The sequence below is a fragment of the Mastigoproctus giganteus genome, chromosome 3, assembly GCF_048544385.1.
Source record: "Mastigoproctus giganteus isolate SK-2022 chromosome 3, ASM4854438v1, whole genome shotgun sequence".
NCBI lineage: Eukaryota > Metazoa > Arthropoda > Arachnida > Uropygi > Thelyphonidae > Mastigoproctus > Mastigoproctus giganteus.
The window spans coordinates 247,101,783-247,124,138 of NC_143577.1; the positions used below are offsets into that span (position 1 = coordinate 247,101,783).

Below are 22,356 nucleotides of genomic sequence, written 5' to 3' on the forward strand. Positions count from 1 at the left end.
TAAACACTTCAATCAGATCACTTTGTTGGTACCTAGTCTACAGACACTGCAATTTGCAGAACTGAAGCCTTTCTTGGTAAGAGTACCCCTTTGTTCTCCCTGAGCAATCTCGCCCTTCTCTGTACTCGTTCCAGCAGCTCCACATCCTTCCTAAAATGAGGCCTCCAGCCCGTATGCCCTTATACAATGGAATAATTACCTAATCCCTGCTAGCAAAATTCCTGTATATCATTGACAAAACCCCATAAGCTGTCCCGGCAACCTGTCTGCATTGCTCAGAGAACTTCATATCTGAATACACAATTATCCCTAGGTAATTTTCATTTTCCACTACCCTGACTCTAGTACCACAGTATTAATCTGAATCAGGGCACAATTTACTGAAACCACTATCTATCTCACACTGCACAGACTATGCTCTCTTCTGAAACTGAACTGAATCAGGGCACTATTTACTGCATCCAGGCAACTTTTAATTGAAACATATCCCCTACCCAAATCCCATTCACTCCTCCATATTCTTTTTATACATATTGTATTCCAAAAAAACTCATCATTCCCAATATCAGGGTGATATGGTCTCGGTTAATCCTATTATAGCATAGAGTTTTAATAATACTGCAGAATTATTAAAAAGTGAGATTCTGCTTTATTATGGTTACTCTATAAATAGTTTTTATTTACACTTTATTCACTTCCCTGATATATTCCTTGTAATTATAAGAGAATGTTGCACAATCGCCATTTCTGCCATCACTCTTTCAACATACTGGTTGTGATTTTTTATGTGATTTGAAATTGATGGGTGGTCATCCATTGCACCTTTGAGACCACAGTTCACCCTTGGATGGACCCTCTCATTCAAACCTTTGAGGAAAGTGCAACTTTGACCAATACCACTAATCAATCCATATCTGTTTCCCTGCTCCTCCACTAGCAGGTATTACTCAGTCTCATTACAAATGTGAGCTAACAACTGTAGACAACCAATCCATAGAAGTCAAAACACAAATCGTATTGTTTGAAAGGTTTTCATTTATGGCAAAGAATAACAGCTCTACAACAGCCAGTGAGAGTCTGCTTTATTATGGTAGTGCAAAACTGAAAGTTATCTACTTTTAATGTGTTTAGGCCTATGAGGGCATAGGTTTAAGGAATAACATGGAATCCAGAAATTACCAACTATTTACTAGTTTTTTTAGTAGTTTTATGTGTGGGAGTTTAATTTACTAAATGTAATACCTTGTTAATAAAATTCATATGGTCAATTAGTGTTATTCATATTTCCAGTTAATTCATTACTTTTGTTATATGAAAAATGTTTTGTTTGTAATTGAATTTGATTTTTTGCCTGCAACATAAAATGTTATTCAATTAATCAAAACTTATAAAACTGATTAAAAAAAAAAGCAGTGTATACAGTATTTTTGAAACATTTTGGTTTAGAAAATACTTTTTATAACTACTACTACTTATAATTGATATGAATGATGGAGCACCACATGTGTATTGAGAAGCAGCTGCTGTCCCTGACAGATTAGAAAACAAGTGCTGCTAGACAGCACAAAGAAAACATAGTAAGAAATAAATAATTTCATGATAATATGAATTTTAGTGTTCCTTCAATATAGTTTTGGTATGCATCACTGATTGTAATTAGAATTGGAAAAGTGTAGGCATTGAAAAATCTGATAACTAGTTAAGCTTTTGTTATCCAATGTTTTCATGACCATGAATATTGTATTTGCTCTCAAATTTTCTAGACTGAGGTGAAAAAAAAAAAAAAAAGTCACTCAAGTTAAAAATGAAGACATTACAAAGTGCACAATTTGTTACTATTATTTCAAAAATGCAACTGTTCAAAAAAGAATGGTCATGATTTTTTATGTGATTTGAAAAAAAAATATTACATGGTAAATATATTAAGTAAATAATATATTAATACTTTTCCACCTGAAAAGCAGTTTTTTGGAATGTTATGGTAAACAATTACAAAATTTCTGACCAAAAAGAGTTCCAGTTGCAAAACTAATATGGCAACATTTCTAATTCATCTTTGGGACAATCTAATGGAATTCTAAAGTTAAATTCAAAAACATTGCCATATTAGTTTTGTGACTGGAGCTGTAGAGGAATTTTGTATTTCTTACTATAATATTACTTAGTAAAGTAAAAATTACTTTACTGTAAAGTAATATTTTACTTATTATTTACTTTTCAAGACTCGCTTTTTGATTTATGTGGTTTGATGAACTTGAATTAAAATGAAGTAAATTAAAAGTTGAAAATTAAAACCGATAAGATCCCCTTTAAGTAGGGTGTATTTTCTACTGATTCATTAACATTAGTGAAATTAAAATACAAAAAAAAATAAGCACTTAAATTTTAGACCCTCAGTTGGTCTAAAAGCTAATATGATATGTGGGTTTGTATGTAAAAGAGAAATGTTTTTAACTCAACTATATTAGTATTCAGTTCACACATGGGTTTTGACAAAACTTGAGACTTCACACATTCACTGCTGCCTGTATTTGAGGTCATTCCATGTGCCATCAAGTGTAACTTATATCTGTTGCAGATTTTGGTTTTATATCATTCATCATAGGAATCAATTTCCCTTCCTCGCACAAAAGAAAGTGGGGAATTTTTTTGTTTATTTTTTTTTTTTTTGTATCACTGGCATGGGAATGAACTTTGCTGAATGCATGCTTAATAACATATATTCAGCAAGGTAAGATTTGTTTAATTTCTCTCCTTCCACACTGTGAAAAAAAGGCCTAGCCTCAAATCCAGCAAGGTGGGTTAATTTTTTTGGATTTTTTTCACACCATGGTTGAATCACACCTTAGGGCAAAAACCATGCAACCTTAACCAATGGCAAGGATTATATGGTTTCTATCCTACAAAAACTCAGGTTTTTCTTCTATAAAAATAGGCCAAGTGACCATAGGATATATGCAATTTTCAGGCACAACATGCTGATCCATTGTATTTTTAGTTGCATGGGCAAAAAAACAAACACGAATATTTTGAATAAAACCACCACAGTTTTTGTGAGAAAATATTTCTGTTTTATGACGGATCAGTTGTTACATATTCAACTTACTTCACTTTATATTTCAATTTAGCTCTTTATGATAATCATCATAGTGCTGGCTTCTCCAGATACTTCTTGCAATGGTATGTTGCATTTCCTTTTTCTACATTGAAGGCAGATGACATCTTTTTCACATTACATATCCCTTCATATTTAAAGAGAATTTCACAAATGTGTGCAAAATGTTCAGGCTTCAGCAACTGTCAGAGGAGTAGTAGTTCATCCCTAACCTTGTGAGACAAACTCTCTTATGACAGCAAGGCAGTAGTCATACAAATTCATTTTTCTTCCTGAGTACTTATCAAAATATGAAAAGCAGTCAGAAGCATACTTTGGAAAAAATATGAATTGCCAGTTTTTTTGTACCAAAGACATCATTTATTGATTATTTGTTCTTTAAAATCTATTCCAGACATGTAGTTCTATTTGGCAACAGCTTTAGGTATCATTTGTGTAGCCTCTCTCATTTCTGACTTCTATCATTTTGTGCTCGAACTGAAAGTTATCAGGACGCCTCTTTTGTCCTTCCATTTTAAAACAGCCACACTGTCGTCATATCTACAATATAGTTTCACCTTGCTTAGCTTTGCTGTTGAGACACCCTTTGGATTTTCTTCTCTGTCAGCACATAGGCACTCAAGGCCAAGATGCACTGTACCAGTACAGTACATCTTGGCCTCAATTAATTGTACTGCAACAGTACAGGAATTTTAAAAGTTATCCGTGTACAAAGAACACATGTGCATCTTCTCTTCCATAAGTTTCAGAACTACATTTGCAGCATGCCCATGTCCTCCCATATTATCTAATGCTCCTGTGTTTGCTAGACACCTCAATACTGGGCTATTTGGCTCTGTCATCGTGTACAGTTTTATTCTATACTTGTCTTTTATTTTGAATGTACTGTATAAAAGGTAGACTGCCTCTCCAGGGGATCGTGGATTTGTCTAGTGACAGCTGTTTTCAGAATAATAAATTTTCAGCATTGTGTTGTTTAGATGGTCCAATAAAAGTCTGATTTTATAAAGGCAGTTCTTTGAGATTTTGTACAAAGTGCAAGCATCTCATTATTAGTAAAAATCTGTTTCTACTCATGAATGATGAAAAGCACTTCACTGCAAATAGTGGGTCTTTTTTTCAAATAACTTTGAATTCTTTGTTGCATGAATTGTCCCTGTGTGAAGAACTAATCCAAAGAAAATTTTCATTTCCTTCATGCTAACATCTTTCCATTCGTTCATTCATGAGCTAGTTTTCCGAGCTTCTTTTTGCATAATTGGTTTCATTCACATACAACCGATAAAATTTGTCAGTTGCAAGCAGCTCAAATTAAATAATTGGATTATTTATTGCAGACACTGGAACAAGTAGGTACTGCATTTCAGTAAATTAAAAGTATTTCATCTATGGAGGGTCATCACTCCAAGTAACATTGACATCTGTTGTTTACAGTATTCTAACATCACCAGTTGCATTTGAACTAGATTCAGAATCCACATTTGAACTGAAATCTATTTCAGTGTCAGATGAAATATAAAGAGCAATTAGGTATCTTCAGTTTCAACATGCTCTCCATCCTGATCCCTTTTCAGCAAAGCAAAGAACAAAACTGTGAACTAAGTAATCAGCTTGTATAGTTCTCTTTAGACAGTGTGATTGACAGTGCTGTCAAATGCATTGTCATTACTGGGATAGTTCAATCAGCATCCTGATATCGATCAGCTGTTAATTTCACATGCCTTTACTTTTACGGCACACCCTTCCATGTCATTCTGAAGCATGTATGCATCCAGGCGGCAAGTTTGCTTAACTTCCAAGCTAGCAAAAAAGTCAGTGGGTATTCAAACATTAAGAACCTTAGAACAGTTATGCTGGAAACATTCTGTATATCCATAACTTACAGTTGAAATATAATTTGATTAAGATCAGCTTTCACTTAACCTGTAGGGAATGTGTTGGAAGAATTGCTGTTAAAAAACCTATTTAATGATAACATGTTATAGTGCCAGACAATGTGGTGGAACCAAACTGAGTCAGTGCACTGTTGACTAGTGAGAACCATCCTGGTGATGACTTAAAAAGGATCCTAATTTATTATAAGAGGAAAGGGTCAGCTCCAGGAAAAGAATGTTTTAGATAACATGCAAATTGGCAGTGGATTAACTTTAATGCTTGTGCAAAGTGTGTTTTGGTATAGCAGAATTGTGTAATGTTTTACTTCTGAGATGGCACCATTTGATTAATTGAAAAGGTAATTTAATGACATTACATACCGTATAATATTGATTTTTGGAAATTGCAAGAATACTGAAAATTAGTGAAATTTTCAATCTCAGTTTTTACAAATATAATGAATTATATTTGTAAAAACTGATTTTAAAAAAAAAAATCTATAGTGAACTTTTTTTTTTTGTTTTTTTTTTATGAAAATCCCAAGCATGAGAGGTATTAGAACCTACTTAGTACCATGCATGGGTTGAAGGCTGAGAAGATGAAAGAAGTTACTTGACATTACACTTGAATTTCTTTAGATTGTCATTTTGGGGAAATATGTATGGAGGGAAGTTGTTCCAGAAAATAGAAGTTGAAGGAATAAATGAGGAAAAAGCTGGTTCTGCAAGTTTGAAGCTGGACAGTAAACAAATGCTGACTGGTTGCAGCATGTTTGGACTGGTTTGGGAGGTGGGGGGGGAGAGAGAGAGAATTACAGAAGAACAGTGCCCATGAAGGTACCTATAGAAAAGCAGAAACAGAGAGTGGAGAGACTGTTACAGATCATTAATTAACCTAACTACCCTCTTTTAAATGGAATCTAGAAATCTGAGAAGGGGTTTGGAGCCCTAGATGTGGGAACAATATTCCATGGCAGATTTGCGATTTGTACAGAGTGAGTAGCTGTTTCAAAGAAAAGTAATGCTGAGAGCAAAAGAGAAAACCCAGTTTATTTAGATGCAGAGGAAGCAATATTTGTGATGTGCTTATGCCACGTGAGATTAGAAGGGTAATCCCTACTAGAGATATGTGATCTTGTAAACCTGAGTGTCATCAAACAAGAATAGGAGCAGAAGAATTCTTTTTTTTGCAAGATATAAGACAGGACTGAGTTTTAGAAGGATTGAAATCAACTAGGTTATCTCAGCCCTAATGGAAAATTACCTGGAGATCAGCATTTGGGAAATTGGTAGTGGATATTTGGGAAATTGAAGCTGTCTGTGCAGGGAAAAGGTTCTCAAACTGGATGGTGGAATGCAATGTGTTCTCGTCAAAATGGTGGATAGGATTTCCAGTCAATGGAAGAAGGTCATTAATATACAATAGGAAAAGAGTGGGCGTAAAAACTGAACCATGGAGAATACCTGCATTAGAGGAGAAATTAGAGCCATCTACCATTCCAGTGGTCACAGAGAAAACTGAATATCCAATTACAAAAAGCAGTTGGCAAACCATAAGATGGAAGCAATTTAGAAGGCCTTTAAGCCAAACATGATTAAAAGGCCTTTGAAATGCCAAGAGCAACTGCTTAAGTTTCACCAAACTTTTCCATCGAGTTTGTCCACAGATGGGTAACATAAGCCAGCATATCACCAGTGGATCAAAACTGACGGAATTCATACTGGCAATCATAAATCAATGGAAGGTTTCTAGACAGGTTACGAGTTGGTGGTTAATGGATTTCTCTTTTTCTTTAGGAAAGTAGAAGCGCAATGGTACCATAATTAGATGGTATGAATTTGTCACCCTTTTTTTTTAGGAACTGGCAGGATATAAGCAAAAGAGAAAATAGTGAACAAGAAAGTATAAAAAGGCAACATAAAACAGGAGTAACGTCAGGAGCACAGGTTTTGAGAAAAAATGGAAAAATACCATTGGGAACCGGTGCATTCTTGGTTAAGACTGTTAAAAATTCTTCGACATCCTTTTAATGTAAAACCACAGGAGGCAGTGAATGGAATTCAGTGGAATGGTAGGAAGTGGTTTACCAAGATCATCAGTATGAGTTAAAAAAAAAAGTAGTATGCTAGCAGGTCAGCTTTATCTTTAGGTGAGGTGGCAATAGAACCATCCGGTTTTGAGAGAGGAGGGGAATAAAGATGGACAAAAGTTTTGGCCAGTAGCTTTGACAAGAGAGACCAGAATGGTCATCTACCATTTGGACAAGATTGTTGTTATTTGGTTTTTAGGAGCATTAGCAACTAAGGCCATATTGCTCCGGGGATATGCGGTGGTCTGCATATCGCCGGACAGGAGCAGCAGTGCTACACACTGCTGCACCTGGCTACGGAGGCACCTTTGGACAAGAAGCAAGTTTTCTTTTTTTGTTGTAAGCTTTGGTGTAGGCAGAAAATGAACCTAAAGATTTGGATGCAAGCCAATTGCAATATGCAACATTATCTTGAACGGCCTTATTGGAAAACCAAGGTTCAGATAAAGGGCAAGAAGTGGAGTGTGGAATAAAGGATTTCAACCATACAAAGGTAATTTCACTTAAACAAACTTGAGCAAAGACTGACCATCAGAAGATTTGAAACAGTAATTCAACCACAGAAAAGAAATCTCACAGATCATCCCATTTGTAGTAGAGTATAGAAATATATGTTTCAGATGTAATCCTAAGCTGAAGCTAAATAAATAGGGAAATAAACATGTCACTAATTTGATGATGCTGCCATCACAACCGAGCAGGATATGTATTTTTAAGGCCTAGCTTTGAACAAAAAGATCATGTAACCAAAGAATGATGTTATCTACTTTGCCATTGGTGTACAGAGAAATATCGTCAACCTGTAGTATTGTGGGAGTTTCCTTACACCACATGGTGCAAGGAAGCCTCCACACTTTTCTTTAGGTCATTATTATTTCATAACAATCCTGTATTGTATATCAGAAATTATTAGATAGAACTGGCTGTTTGTTTGGCTCACAAAACAGTAACTTGTGTTTAAATTTTTTTATTTGCCAATACAAAATGCAGTCAGAATATATTCCATTCAGGACATCAAAATACAAGCAGTGTACACTATTTCATAATATGCTAATTTTATATATTTCTAATACACAGCCACAAATATCACACATCAACATTCCAGATGCTTAAGTTTCAATATCATTATATAATTTTACAAGGTTGGTGTGCATGCACGCACGCACACACAGTAAGAAAGAGAGTAACCTAAAAATGTTCAACTCAAATGCAGTGGATGTTAAAGTTGTGTACAGTTTAACAATCAGATTCGAACTATCATAAGAATGATACAGATAAAGTGAAACTTCACAATATAACAACTTTATCATTTACATTAACTGATATTAGAAAAACAATTATTTGCTGCAATCAGCCAAACTGTTATAAAACGAAATCTTTTAAACTAAGTAACAAGTTAACAAAATATTTAACAAAAAAAAAAAAAAAGAAAAGTGTATATATATTAGTTTAAACACTATTATTACAGATTTTATCATGGTGTATTATCACATCTAAATCCATTCAGTTGTTAACTGGGGACAAAACCATCTGAGACCTTTAGCTATATACAATTAGAGTTAGGGCAAGCAATTTGTGTGCTTGAATGTCCAGGTTTAGAAGTGCTCATCAGTAGTGCATCATCCAGTCAGAATAAGAACTCCTATAAAATGATCACAAAATCCATATAAACGAATAAATCCTTATTGGAATTTAATCTGTTTTGGAAGTTAACCACTGGAAGTTAATCTGTTTTTATGCCAAGTTCTCGAGGGCAGAATTTCTCTCTTAGTTTCTGGTGGATGACTAGTGATGTTGTTATTGTATTTCCAAGGAATAAAATGAAGAATATCACAGCTGAGCAGAACACCTAAATGAAATAGGTCTAATTAGTTAAAAATCAGAAACATTTAATCAAATAAATTAATGTTATTAATAAAGAAACCACTATATAATGTAAAAAATATATAACAAGAATTGTATTCAAAGAAGGTACCTGTTGATTGGAGATGTACAAATGTTTCCTCGATTTGGGGGGGGGATCAAATCAACATGAGTAATTACAGACCTGTAAGCTTGACTTCTATTCCAGAAAAAATAAGAGTCACTGGTTAAAGAAGTAATAATGCAGGACCATCTGGACGAATGTAATTATACTGCAGTCATAGTATGGATTTTTTTTAAGGGGCAATCTTGTCTGACCAACCTAAGTGGATAATATATTCAGTAACAAAGGAATTGGATACAAAAAATAATGCTGATGTCATACACTTAGATGTTGGGAAAAGCGTTTCATACTGTTCCACATGAAAAACTGCTATACAAATTGGAGCAGCATCAGCAAATTAATGGAAAGCTACTGCTACGAATAAAGGGATGTCTGAGTCAGAGAAGACAGAGTGGTTATTGACTTGCTAGTGAAGGGCTCCAGGGTTCAGTGCTGGACCCATTGTTGTTTTCTATATTTATTAATAATAATGAAGGTATATCAGACTTAATGTCTAAGTTTGCTGATGATACAAAGGTGACAGAGTGGTTAATGACAGTAATCAGGATATGGTACTGAAACTTGGCCCATCTGCCTGATTTTTCCAATTCTGGAAAAATTAGGCAGATGGGCCAAGAAGTGGCAAACTGAAATTTAACACCGACAAATGAAAGGTACTGCATACTGGTAGTGGTAATCCCAGATTAATGTTGAACTGTGTGGTACCATACAGTACTAGAAGGGAAAAGAATATAGACACATGTTTATCTAATGATATAGGTCAAAGTAATACTTGCACCCATCTCAAGAATTCTTGTTTGTGGCCACAACAGCTGATGTTGACAAGATTTTCTGAGGGTAGCAACATTTCAAATGAGTGGAAAGATAAAGCTAGGAAAACAAGCCTAAACTTTAAGAGGTGTGCCATAGTTGTAAATTGTAGAAGAATAATTAGTCTTAACGGCCGCCGTAGCCGAGTGGGCAGGAGCGGGAGTGCAGTAGCACACGCTCTTTGAGTAGACCGGGGTTCAAGCCCCTGACTGCTGAATACGGTCGATCTGCCAACCCGCACTGGACCAGCGTGGCAGATTATGGTCCATTTCCCTCAGCATGAATTGTTGAGGAGGCTTCCATCCTGCAGTGGCTTGATAATGGCTGCACTTTACTTTTTTTAATTAGTCTTAACTGGATCTATAGTAATATCAAGAGTTTTGTCAAACAAAATAGGCAAATTTGAATTCCTGGTTGGTACAACCAATGCTGACATAATAGGGCTAACAGAAACATGGTGCAGCCCAGAAATTGGGGATAATAAGTTCTGAGCACAAAATAGTTATTATTTATTTTTTTTTTTCTGAGTCAGAAGTTACTTCTGCCAGAATAGAATCTGTGTGGTGTGAGTGAGTTGGAAGCAAAGCTGCAAGGGCTGGCCAGTAAAGAATAATCATAATTTTTTTATGCAACAAACCTTTGTTAATCATCTATGTTTTGATGGTTCTTTTCAAAGTAGTCCCCATTTGATGAAATGCACTTACTCCAACATTTCTGCCATTCTTCAAAAACGTGATGGAAGCCATTTTTTTACGTGTTTGCGAGTCGCCTCCGATGTCTTTACAACTTCTGATGACTGGAAACATTCCTCATAGCAAATTCTTTAACTTTTGAAACAAAAAAAAAAAAAAAATCACAGGGTACAAAGTCAGGACTATGGGGCAGATGAGGAACACATTTGACATTAATGTGGTTAAGTACCCAATGACAGTATGGAGCAATATGAGGTCTCGCATTCTCATGATGCATCCATCCACCTGCATGCAGTTATGGCTGTTTGCAATGAATGTGATCTTGCAAAGTGTGCAGTACGGTTTTCTGCAGTAAGGTCCCTTAATGGCTGCACAACGCAGCACGATATGCTGGTAAACAAATCCTTGAATGTCAAAAAAGAGATGACCATAACCCCAACCTTTCAAAAAAAAAAAAAAAAAAAGAGATAACCATAATCATAATCTGCATAACCCACAATTTTGGGCCCTTTTTTTTTGTGTTGGCGATGACAGACTTCCAAACAGAGCTTTGTTGCTTACTCTCTGAGTTGAAATGAAGAAGCTGTGGCCATTACCACTTGTGCAGAAACTCACCAACTTCGGTAACCATTTGTTGCAGCTTCTGACAAACCTCCATGTGAACTAGCTGTTGAACAGATGAGTAGTTTTGGAACCTGTGTGCACAAGTACATGACATATGCAAATGGTCATGGCAAATACTGAGCACGTTTCTTACTGATATTCTCAACATCTGTCACTTGCCTTACTGTTATACTCTCACGATTATAGAAGCAATGTTTATGGTTTCTGTGGGGGACAACGGTGGTTGGAGCTCCAGGATCACTGATTTTTGTGATTGAATCACATCTATCTGTAAACATTTTAACCACCTGCAAGCTGTGCTATATGGAAGCATAGATTCACCATAAGCCTCTTTTAACATTTCATATGCTTCAGCTAATGTTTCTTGAAACAGAAACAAAATTTTTGAGCAGCATACTGTTCCTTGTGTCACGTCCATCGTCACATAGGCAAAACCGAACAGCCATAAACTTCACAAATCACCAAGGTCACACAACATGTGCCAAACTAGATAGCGTTAGCTTAGTACAGTACAGTATAATATTGTCAATTAATCAGTAAAATCTATTAATCTTGTTAAACTTCATTGTCAATTAAATTGTACTTTTTAACTAAACACATATAACGACTTAGATTTTACAAATGTAACAATTAATTAATACATAACTTGATACGGAAGTTATATAAACGGAACTCTTAGATAATACTCAATACTGAAAATACATATAGCGTTATAACTGTGTTCGGATACAAGTTTAGGGTTATAATTTTGTACTGAAATTGAAATTTTATTGAAATTAAATCGAAATCATGACTCAAACCAGAGCAGCAAAGCAAGAGGCTCAAGCTAATGGGAGTGCTGTGGCTCAGGGGAGAACTGGGGGGGGGGCAGTTGCTCTCTGAATCACAGCCTTTTAAAATGCACTGCTTGCTTGATGTTTGTGGTGAAATCAGGCGACAACTCAGCATTGTTATGGGTCTATATGAGAGCTTGAAGGACAGGGTGGATGCCCTCGAAGGAGCTAAATTGAGGGGCCCATCAAGCTCTCAGCTGCCCACATCAATGCCAGAACTTGCACTTGGTCATCACGCAACACAGCGGCAACCCCCAAGGCAGAATGCACTGGTCCCACAGGAAATAGTAGTTGTTGGTGACTCTATTGTCAGGGAAACGGGGAACATGGTATGTAAAACGAATAGGCGGAACAGGACCAGGGTATGTCTGCAAGGGGCAAAGGTTGATGACGTAGAACGGATATCATCCTTTAAGGGCACAGAAGGTTATATAGTTGTACACGTTGGCACTAATGATATTAAGAGTAGGAGACCAGCAGAATTACTTAACAATTACAGGTCACTGTTGAAAAAAAGCCGTGAATTAGGGTTGAATTTGAAAGTGTCTGCAATTCTGCCCAGACACAATAGGAGGGAGTATATGATGAGAGCCTTGTCAATCAATTCAGCCCAAGAAAGATTGTGCAAGGCTCAAGTGGTAGAATTTTTTTCAGCCTGGTCTGTACTTGTTAACAGTAGAGACTGCTTCTACAAGGATGGGATACACTTAAATAGAAAGGGTGGAAGAATATTTGCTGTTGCTATCGAGGCAGTGTTAGGTGTGTCGGAAAACTGCTAGCTTGGGGGGATACAAGAACTAATAGATTAACAGTAGCCACTGGCAAAGGTGAAAGTGATTCTTGCACTGTTTCTACTGGAATGAGTAGCAGCCTAGAAAACAAGATGCAGGATATTTCAGAGACTGCTGGGAGTCATTGCGGTACAAGTAAACACATGGGTTGTGTTAGGGTAGCTAAGAATAGGAAGAGGTGCATGTATACCAATGCTAGGAGTTTGGTAGATGAATTTGAGGTATTGCTCAAAACATCAAAGGCAGATATTGTTGGGATATCAGACATGGTGTCACACAGATATAAGGAATGCAGAACTGGAACTTGGGGAGTACAATTTGTACAGAAAGGATAGACAGGATATTTCTATTACTTAAGAAACACATAAAATCCAAGAAAGTGAAGACAGTGCAGTGTTAAGTCAGTTTGGTGTGACATAAGCATAGGGAGATCAAAATTGAGAGTAGGAGTGTGCTATAGGCCTAATGACTCTATTGAGTATAATAAGAAACTGTACAGGGAAATAGTGGGCCAGTAAATCAGAGAGTCTTATAATGGGGGATTTTAATTTCCCAGATATTGACTGGAATTTGAGGGTTGGTCACTCGCACACTAGCAAGGCTTTTGTGGATTTATTGGATGATTGTTTTCTACGTCAGCATGTTCGGGAAGCAACTAGAGGTAGTAATACTTTTGATCTGATTATCAGTAGTGATTCTTCATGCATCAAGAATCTGCAGATAAAAGAACTACTAGGTGGTGGCAGTGATCACAGTGTGCTGAAGTGGGATTTACTCAAAGAGGTAACTACCATCAGGAGTAAAGGGAAGAGTTTTTACTTTCGTAAAGGCGACTATGATGGTCTGAGACAGTATTTAAATTCTATACAGCAGGACCAACTGATGATGTTACCAACAGCAAATTCGAAATGGGAGGCATTCAAAGAACTTATCTTGGAAGCTACTAGACTTTACATACCAACTAAGAAATATTCTTCAAGGTTTAGGCCTAAATGGATGTCAGATGAACTAATGAGACATGGCAGAGAAGCAAAATGCATGGGATACATATAAATTAATGGGTGACATGGAAGCCTATGACAGATATAAGCTGGTCTGTAACCAAGTTACAAAAGAGATTAGGGAGGCAAAGGCAGATTATGAGAAATCCTTGGCAAAGGATGCAAAGAAAAACAGAAAAGAGTTCTTTACCTGTGTAAACTCTAGAAGGAAAGGGATGAATCAGATTGGTCTACTGGATATTGATGGTTCAACAGTTGAGGATCCTGCGCAGGTGGCTAACAAACTAAACGAGTATTTTGCATCTACATTCACACATGAGTAGTTACTCAGGAAGGGGAATGCCAGAGGTGAAGTAAACTCTGGCAGTGAGCTAGATGATTTGTTAATAACTGAGAGGAAAGTGGAGGAGAAATTGTTGAGGATGAACATAAAAAAGGCACCTGGGATGGACCAGATCTATCCAGTTATATTAAAGGAGGCAGCAAAGGAAGTAAGCAAACCCTTAGTCATAATTATGAGAACTTCTTTGGACTCAGGGGAAGTACCCATACACTGGAGAGGGGTCAAATGTGACCTCAATTTACAAAGGAGGATCAAAGGCTGACAAGTAATTATAGACCTGTGAGTTTAACTTCTGTTCCAGAAAAATTAATGGAGACACTGGTTAAAGAAGCACTGCAGGATCATCTAGACAAGACTTCAGTTATAGCTCGGACACAGTATGGTTTTGTTAAGGGAAAGTCTTGCCTGACCAATTTGACTGGATACTATGATGCAGTCACAAAAGAACTGGATGCAGGGAATAACTTTGATATTATATATTTGGATCTTAGAAAGGCTTTTGATACTGTTGCACATGGAAGACTGCTGCACAAATAGGAGCAGTGTGGCACTGGAGGCAAATTCTTGCTATGGATAAAGGGATGGTTGAGGGGGAGAAGACACAGTGGTAATCAATGGACTCCACTAATGTTATTAGTGGAGTCTCTCAGAGTTCAGTGTAGGGTCCATTGTTGTTTTCTGTATTTATAAATGATATTGATGATGGTATATCAAGCTTAATGTCCAAGTTTGCAGACGATGGAAAGGTTGAGCAGATGGGCTGAGAGGTGGCAAATGACGTTTAACATTGACAAATGTAAAGTACTACATATGGGAAACAGTGATCCCAGAGCAATGTATCAACTCTGTGGTACTACACTGACAGTGACAGAGAATGAAAAGACCTGGGGGTAATTGTGCAGGCAGATATGTAGTTTTCTGACCAGTGCAGACAGGCTGCAAGAGTAGCTCATGGTGTCTTGTCAATGATATACAGGAATTTTTCTAGCAGGGATTAGGAGCTGATTATTCCCTTGTATAAGGCAATGGTCAGGCCACACCTTGAGTCATGTATACAGGTCTGGAGGCCTCATTTCAAGAAGGATGTAGAGCTGCTGGAACGAGTACAGAGAAGGGCAACAAGATTAGTGAATGGAACAAAGGGTTGCTCTTACGAAGAAAGGCTTAAGTTTTGCAAATTAGTGTCTAGAGACTAGGCACCGGCGAGGTGGTTGTTATTATTGTTATTTGTTTTTTAGAAACATTAGCAACTAAGGCCATATTGCTCTGGGGATATGGGGTGGTCATTCCCTGACCTTTCCGCATCCTCCGTATTTTGTGGGCACGGGCTCAAACCCCGGTCTAATCAAGAAGCGTGTGCTATGCACTGCTGCTCCTGCCCACCTGGCTATGGAGGTGCCTGGCCTGGCGAGGTGATCTGAGAGTTGTACAAAGCCTTGAATGGTTGAGTATGCTCAATGCCGATGGGATTCTTCCTTTTGCTCAGGATAATCACATGAGAGGGCATAAATTCAAATTGAGGAAAAACAGATGTAGAATAAATGTGCGGAAATTTGCCTTTAGCCAGCGGGTAGTTGGTTGGTGGAACAGACTTCCATCCCTTGTTGTGGAAGTTGATAGCCTAAATAAGTTTAAGGCTCAGCTGGACAGGTATTTCGGACGAACAGATGGGTGAAATGGGAGTGGGTGGTTTTTTTTTTTTTTTTTTTTTGGCTGATGCTGCATAAGCTTGCTTTCTTGCATCATATGCCTCTACTAATGCTAATGCTAAAAAGAGTTGACTGTAGTTGCTATGCGATATGGCTTGGTTTGGTCTTAAATTTCACAGTTCAGCTAGAAATAGCAAGCAGTATGGTTGTTCGTGAAAAATTATGATCATTCTTTATTGAACGTTAAAAAAAAATAAAAATAAATAAAAAATAAAAAGTTTCCCTTCTGTCTGGTTAAATATTTCTCAAAGTGCATTTCATTTATAAACTAGGTGAAAAAAATAATAATACAAATTGGTAAATATACTCACCTGCCACTCAATGCATTGTTTGTGTCTACTTAAATGAAAAAGTCTATAAGCATTGTACAGCTGAAATCCCTATAAAGAAAAATTCTATACATATTTAAAAATATTTAAATATTTAAAAAATAAAAATAAGAAAAATAGGAAAAGGAAAGAAAATTCATAGTCTTGGGTCACTGATAATCAGAGAAACCCCAACAACCATGATGGATATTAGTTTAGAGAAAAACAGAAGATTGAAGAAAATTAGAAGAGTAATTCATTTTCTCTTCTAACAGAAAATTAATTTCTCTTGGGAGAAAAACAAGAAAAAATTAGTTAAAAATTAAAGTAATAGAAAGAAGAGAAAAATAGAAGAGTGTTAAAAATAACTAAATATATATATATCATAGTATTAAGAAAATAAGTAAGAGTACAGGGTGAAGCGTACTTGTAGGAAAAAGGAAGATAGCATTAATTATGGATGAGGGACACTGCATAAGCGGACGTATCCTACAGCCATAATGTATATACATTTTATGGTATGAAGAAAGTGTGAAGAAGATATTTTGTTTAATCCTATTGAATGTATGGTATACAAGTGAATTCGATGAAATGGATAAGAAATGTAGCGATATAAGGTAGGATGAATTGATCAAGATATGAAAAAGAGACAGATAGTTGGCAAAAAATTATGATAAGATATGAAAAAGCAACCAAAATAAGACTACATTGGAATTTTTTTTCACAATTTCAGTGTCTTCATCAAAGGTCATCCACCAAAATTATGAGAAAGATGGCAATATACTTGCTTCTGTTTGCCTGGTTTTGCTTGCTTCTGTATGCCCTACTAATAATAATTATATTTATTAGCACAATTCATTAGATCTTATTCTTGCTGCAAAATTTCTAATTTCATGCTTAACACGTCTACAGCATGCATACACCATAGTATACAGAGCATGTCAGAAACAGAAATTACATTGCCGTCTTTCTCATAATTTCAGTGGATGACCTCTGACAAAGACATTGAAATTGTGAAAAACACTGCAGTGTAATCTTATTTTGATCACTTTTTCATATCTTATTTTAATTTTTTGCCAACTATCTGTCTCTTTTTCATATCTTACTTGATCAATTCATCCTGCCATATATCGCTACATTTCTTATCCATTTTGTCGAATTCACTTCTCATACATACCACAGATTCAACAGGATTAAACAAAATATCTTCTTCACATCTTCATACCATAAAATGTACACACACACAAGAAATAATAATACATAATGATATTATACTAAGGAAAATAATTTCCCATAACACAACCTTGGTATCACTTATCTATATATCATTAGATAGTTTAATAATTAATATGTTAATTACAATTCAAAGATTTAGGCTTTGAGGAGTAATTGCTTATTTTATTGTTTATGTATTACCTCAAAAGAATAAAGCCCATGTTAAATGAAATTTAATGATGTGGGCTTACAAAAACCAAAATTAAAATTCTCTGGAGTTCAGATTCAGAAGGTGATGAAATTGAAAAAAATAAAATATTTTTTTCAGTGCAGTAGAAATTACATTATCAAAAAATGAACTAGTTTTTATAATTTTTTTATTTTACTTTTTTTTTTTTTACAAAATTTTGATTTTATTTTTGACAATAATTCTCACCCTAATATTCAGCTATACAGTAAAAATATGTATTTAAAAGCATTTATGTAGGCATCTTTTCAATATTTAAAAAAAAAACTTACAAATTGCTCAAAAAAAAAAAAAAAAAATCCCTCCAACTGGCATACTTCTGAAAACTCACAAAAGAATGAAAGCTTTCATTCAAGACCTTCCACACCCAAACTGCTCATATAAATTCTTCAAAACACTGTTACAAGAATATGTTTTACATATTAATATACTGATATAATTCTTTAAAATTTCTGTCCTTTCATGTAGTTACCATTCCCATCAATTTTGGATTATTGCAGTGATGTTCGTTAGTCCTACTTCCATTTTTTATTCACATAAACAATGCAATACATGATGGCAATGTTTTCTTTAAATACACAAATATTTTTCAAAAGATAATATTTAGATTAACTGAAACTTTTTTTTTTTTCCATATGAATGCATTGACGAAACTACAGCAAATATATTTGTTTTCCAAGAAACCGCAGTTGCCCAGAGCAAACAAAAATGTAAAAAGAGAGGAATTATCTAAAAACTGAAATTAAAGTAAAAATTAAAAGAATAAGAATATCCACAGAACTTGGCTCTAATGGTGCAACTGCTGCCTGTAATCCAAACAGAAGACCACAGAAGGCCATCCTACCAGCAAATAATAGCTCAAAATAAATGAACCAAAAATAAAGGACAACAGTATGATTTCCTTAAGGAAATCATACTGTTGTATGATTTCCCAACTGTAAGTGTCTAGTCATGTTTGCATAATAAACTACTGAAGAACAGCCAAAACATCCACTAGTGCCCCTATACAACCTGAGAGAGAGAGAAAAGTATGAACTTAAATATGGTAAGCCTCCTATAATTAACATAAGAAAAACAAAATTACAAAATGCAAATTTTGATATCAACTAGTGAAAGTCTTGAAATTTTATTATTTATTTATGTTACCTATAGAGGGCTCATCGTATTTAAGCCCATAAGCTTGCTTTCTTCAGCCTGTTCTGTCATAGGTCATATGGAGCACCAGTGGACATTTGGCTATTCTTCAGTAGTACACTATGGAAATATAACCTTTTGGAAATTTACAGGTATAGGATGCCCACTGAGAAAATCATACCTGTTGTCCCCCTTGTCTCTTTCTTTCTTTTAGTTCATTAATTTTGAGGTATCTGATTCACCAATAGGACATCCTTTCGTGGCCATCTGCTTGGATTACAGGCAGCAGTTGCACCATTAGAGCAGAGTTCAGTGGTGTGAACAGATATTCATATTCCCTATTCTTCTCTTATAATCTTTTAATTTTTACTTTATTAATTTCAGTCGTTATTTTATTCCTTTATTTGCTTTTTAGGTTTTTGTTTGGATTAAGGCAGCAGTGGTTTTCTAGCAAAACAAATGTACTTTCTGTAGCTTTGTAATATATTCACATTAAAAAACTTGAACAATTTTCTTCCTCTGGAACTTAAGAAATTGATGTAACATTACAACATATGTTTCCTTCATATAAAGTAAAAGGATTCACACCATATAATAATTTTCAATGATATTTTTAATGCAACAACATCAAAATCCAAGAAAAGGTATTTCAATTTTGTATTATTATTATTATTTTATTAGCCATATGGTACAAGGAAGCCTGAGGCTTATGTTGCACCAGCCAAAAAAAAAAAAATTCAAGTTACCGAGAGAGAGCAAGAGAGAGAGAGAGAGAGAGAGAGAGAGAGAGAGAGAGAGAGAGAGAGAGAGAGAGCAAGAGAGAGAGAGAGAGAGAGAGCAAGAGAGAGAGCAAGAGAGCAAGAGAGAGAGAGAGAGAGAGAGAGAGAGAGAGAGAGAAGTAGAAAAGAATCGCCAAGAAAGAGAAGAATGATGATATCCAGCTCAGGATCCTGGGTTTGCCAAGCCCATACTCACCAGATGTGAGCCCCCGGGGTTTAATAATAACTAAAGTAATAGCTAATTAGTAATGTAAATATTTAAAAAGAAAAATATAAAATACTTACATAGCCAAAATAGAGAAATGGCAAGAGGAAACTTAGCCCTTTCCACATCCACGAGTGGAAACCATCTAACAGAAAGTTCCAATTACAAAAAAAGTTACCGAATAAAGAAAATTACAAAAAAATAAAATAAAATAAAATAAATATATATATATATATATATATATATATATATATATATATATATATTTCATTCACTCAATACAGTAAGTCTCCAATAAGTTTGAGTTACATGGATCCATAGATAACAATTATGTTCCCCCCACTTTAAACAGTTTAGGTACTCTGGTTATTAGTTCAGGATATACAGAGTTTATATATTATAATCATCTTTATTGCACTAATAATAACAGATACAAAACATCGCAATACTGCCCTTACAAAATGCAATGAACAGATGCTCATAATACTGCTGTCCAGGGAGAGAAAGAGAAAGTAAAAATTTAACCAAAATTTGTCTTTATTAATCACGATACAAGTTAGTAAGCCTCCTTCGTGGTATATATTGTTTTGTTAGCTTGAAATGGCATTCAGGTGATATTCGAGGAGGATCAGGGACAGATGTACAACTCAAGGATGTAACACTGTCATAAGCAGACTTAAAGTCACAGAATTAAGGAGCATCTGAAAAGGTTGCCTATCAAATGAACAAAGATGGCTGAGATGCAGGCACAAAGTTCAGGTCACTGTGAGGTAAGGAGACCTGACAAGTGTTTAAGGCTTTAAATGGATTGAGTAAATTAAATGCTGATGACATTCTAATTCTTGCTCAGAAGACAATCATAAAGGGACATAAATTTAAACTTAAAAAGGATAGTTGCAGGACAAATGCATAAAAATTTGCTTTCAGCAAAATTGATTGCTGGAACAAAGTGGTGTTTTGAAAATAAACAGTTTGAATAAAATTCATGGAAGGGCTAGACAGATTATTAGAGAAGATGAACAGGGTGTGGTTTTTTTTTTTTTTTTTTGGCTGCTTTCTTGTATCGTTTTCTGCTATTAATACTCTACCATGAGATCATCAGTTTTCACATAATATGCATGCATTTCATGTTAGTTAGTGATTTTTATTTGAAAAACCTTTGCACTTACTTAAGTGCTAATAAACAAAACATTTCTGCAGACCACTACTCCACCACTTTGGTAGCCATGTAAAGTTTTAGTAAAACTGTGTTAAGGAGAATTCAAAAATGATATGACAAGTGAATACACACTATGCTAGGGCTTGATTGCAGAGCTCTACACTGGAATCAAGCAGCTAGTCACATTTTAATTTATAAAATTTGGGTTTGTCAATGATTGGTTAGTACATAGTGTAGTGTAAAAAATAACATTATACAAGAATTTGCAATTGTTTAAATGGGAGATGTAATGCTAACCAGAGCAAAGCTGTATAAACAGTAAAAGCATGCAGCAAGAAGAGTATACAGTGTTTATTTGTGATTTATGGGAATTTTGCAAGTAGACAGAATAAAATAATGAGGGCTATATCTGAAGATATAGAACTTAAGGAGAAGATGCAAAGGAGGGAAACTACACCGATGAGCCAAAACATTATGACCACCTACCTAACATGATGTTGGTCCCCCATGTGCAGCCAAAACTGCTCGTACCGGGCAAGGCATGGACGATACAAGATTTCTAAATGTATTGTGTTGTTATTTGGTTTTTAGGAGCATTAGCAACTAAGGCCATATTGCTCTGGGGATATGCGGTGGTCATTCCCTGACATTTCCACATCCTCCATATTTGGTAGTCAAGGGCTCGAACCCCAGTCTAATCAAGAAGTGTGTGCTACGCACTGCTGCTCCTGCCCACCTGGCTATGGAGGCACCAATGTATCTTGTGGTATCTGGTACCAACACAAACCACAGATGCTCGATGGGATTGATGTCTGGGGGATTTGGAGGCCAGGGCAATACCTGGAAGTCTTCCTCATGTTCCGCGAACCAGTCTCGAACAATCCAGGTGGTGTGGCATGGCGCATTATCCTGCTGAAAGATGGCACAGTCAGAGTGGAAGGCCGCTGCCATAAAAGGGTGTACCTGGTCAGCAATGATGTTTAGGTAAGGGGTAGACATCAGAATGCCTGGCACATGGATGACTGGACCCAGGTTATCCCAGCAGAACATCGCCCAAAGCATGACACTGCCACCACCGGCTTGTTTTCGTCCCATGGTGCATCCAGGCAGTATCACATCCCCAGGTAAGCGACGTACACACGGTGCAACAGGAGGAAACGTGATTCATTGGACCAGCCGACCTTCTTCCAATCATTCAGTGTTGTCACTGGTGAACCATGGTTAGCATGGGCATGCGGAGCAGCTGCAGCTACACAGCCCCATTTTCATCAGGGTTCAATGTACTGTGTGTGTTGTGATATAGTACTCCCATCACCAGCATTCAAATTACTGGTGAGTTGCACCACAGTCTCCCTTCTGTTGCCATGTACCATCCAAGAGAGAGCCTTTGCTCACCTCAAGCATTGGTGAGCCATGGTCGTCCAACACTTCGCCAGTGGT

General features: G+C 36.1%; 1 protein-coding gene across 3 annotated transcripts in view; it reads right to left on the minus strand.

Annotated features, from left to right (window-relative positions):
* Positions 1–8,571: 8,571 nt before the first annotated feature.
* LOC150089005 (transmembrane protein 120A-like) overlaps positions 8,572–22,356 on the minus strand; it is a 118,838-nt gene continuing 105,053 nt past the window's right edge. For all 3 annotated transcript variants that reach the window (XM_090370996.1, XM_090370997.1, XM_090370998.1), the window contains 3 exons: positions 19,838–19,902; positions 16,181–16,249; positions 8,572–8,928 (listed from right to left, as the gene is read on the minus strand). In XM_090370996.1, the coding sequence (XP_090227122.1) occupies positions 8,803–8,928; positions 16,181–16,249; positions 19,838–19,902 (260 nt within the window). In that variant the 3' untranslated portion in view covers positions 8,572–8,802. The remainder of the gene's footprint in view (positions 8,929–16,180; positions 16,250–19,837; positions 19,903–22,356) is intronic.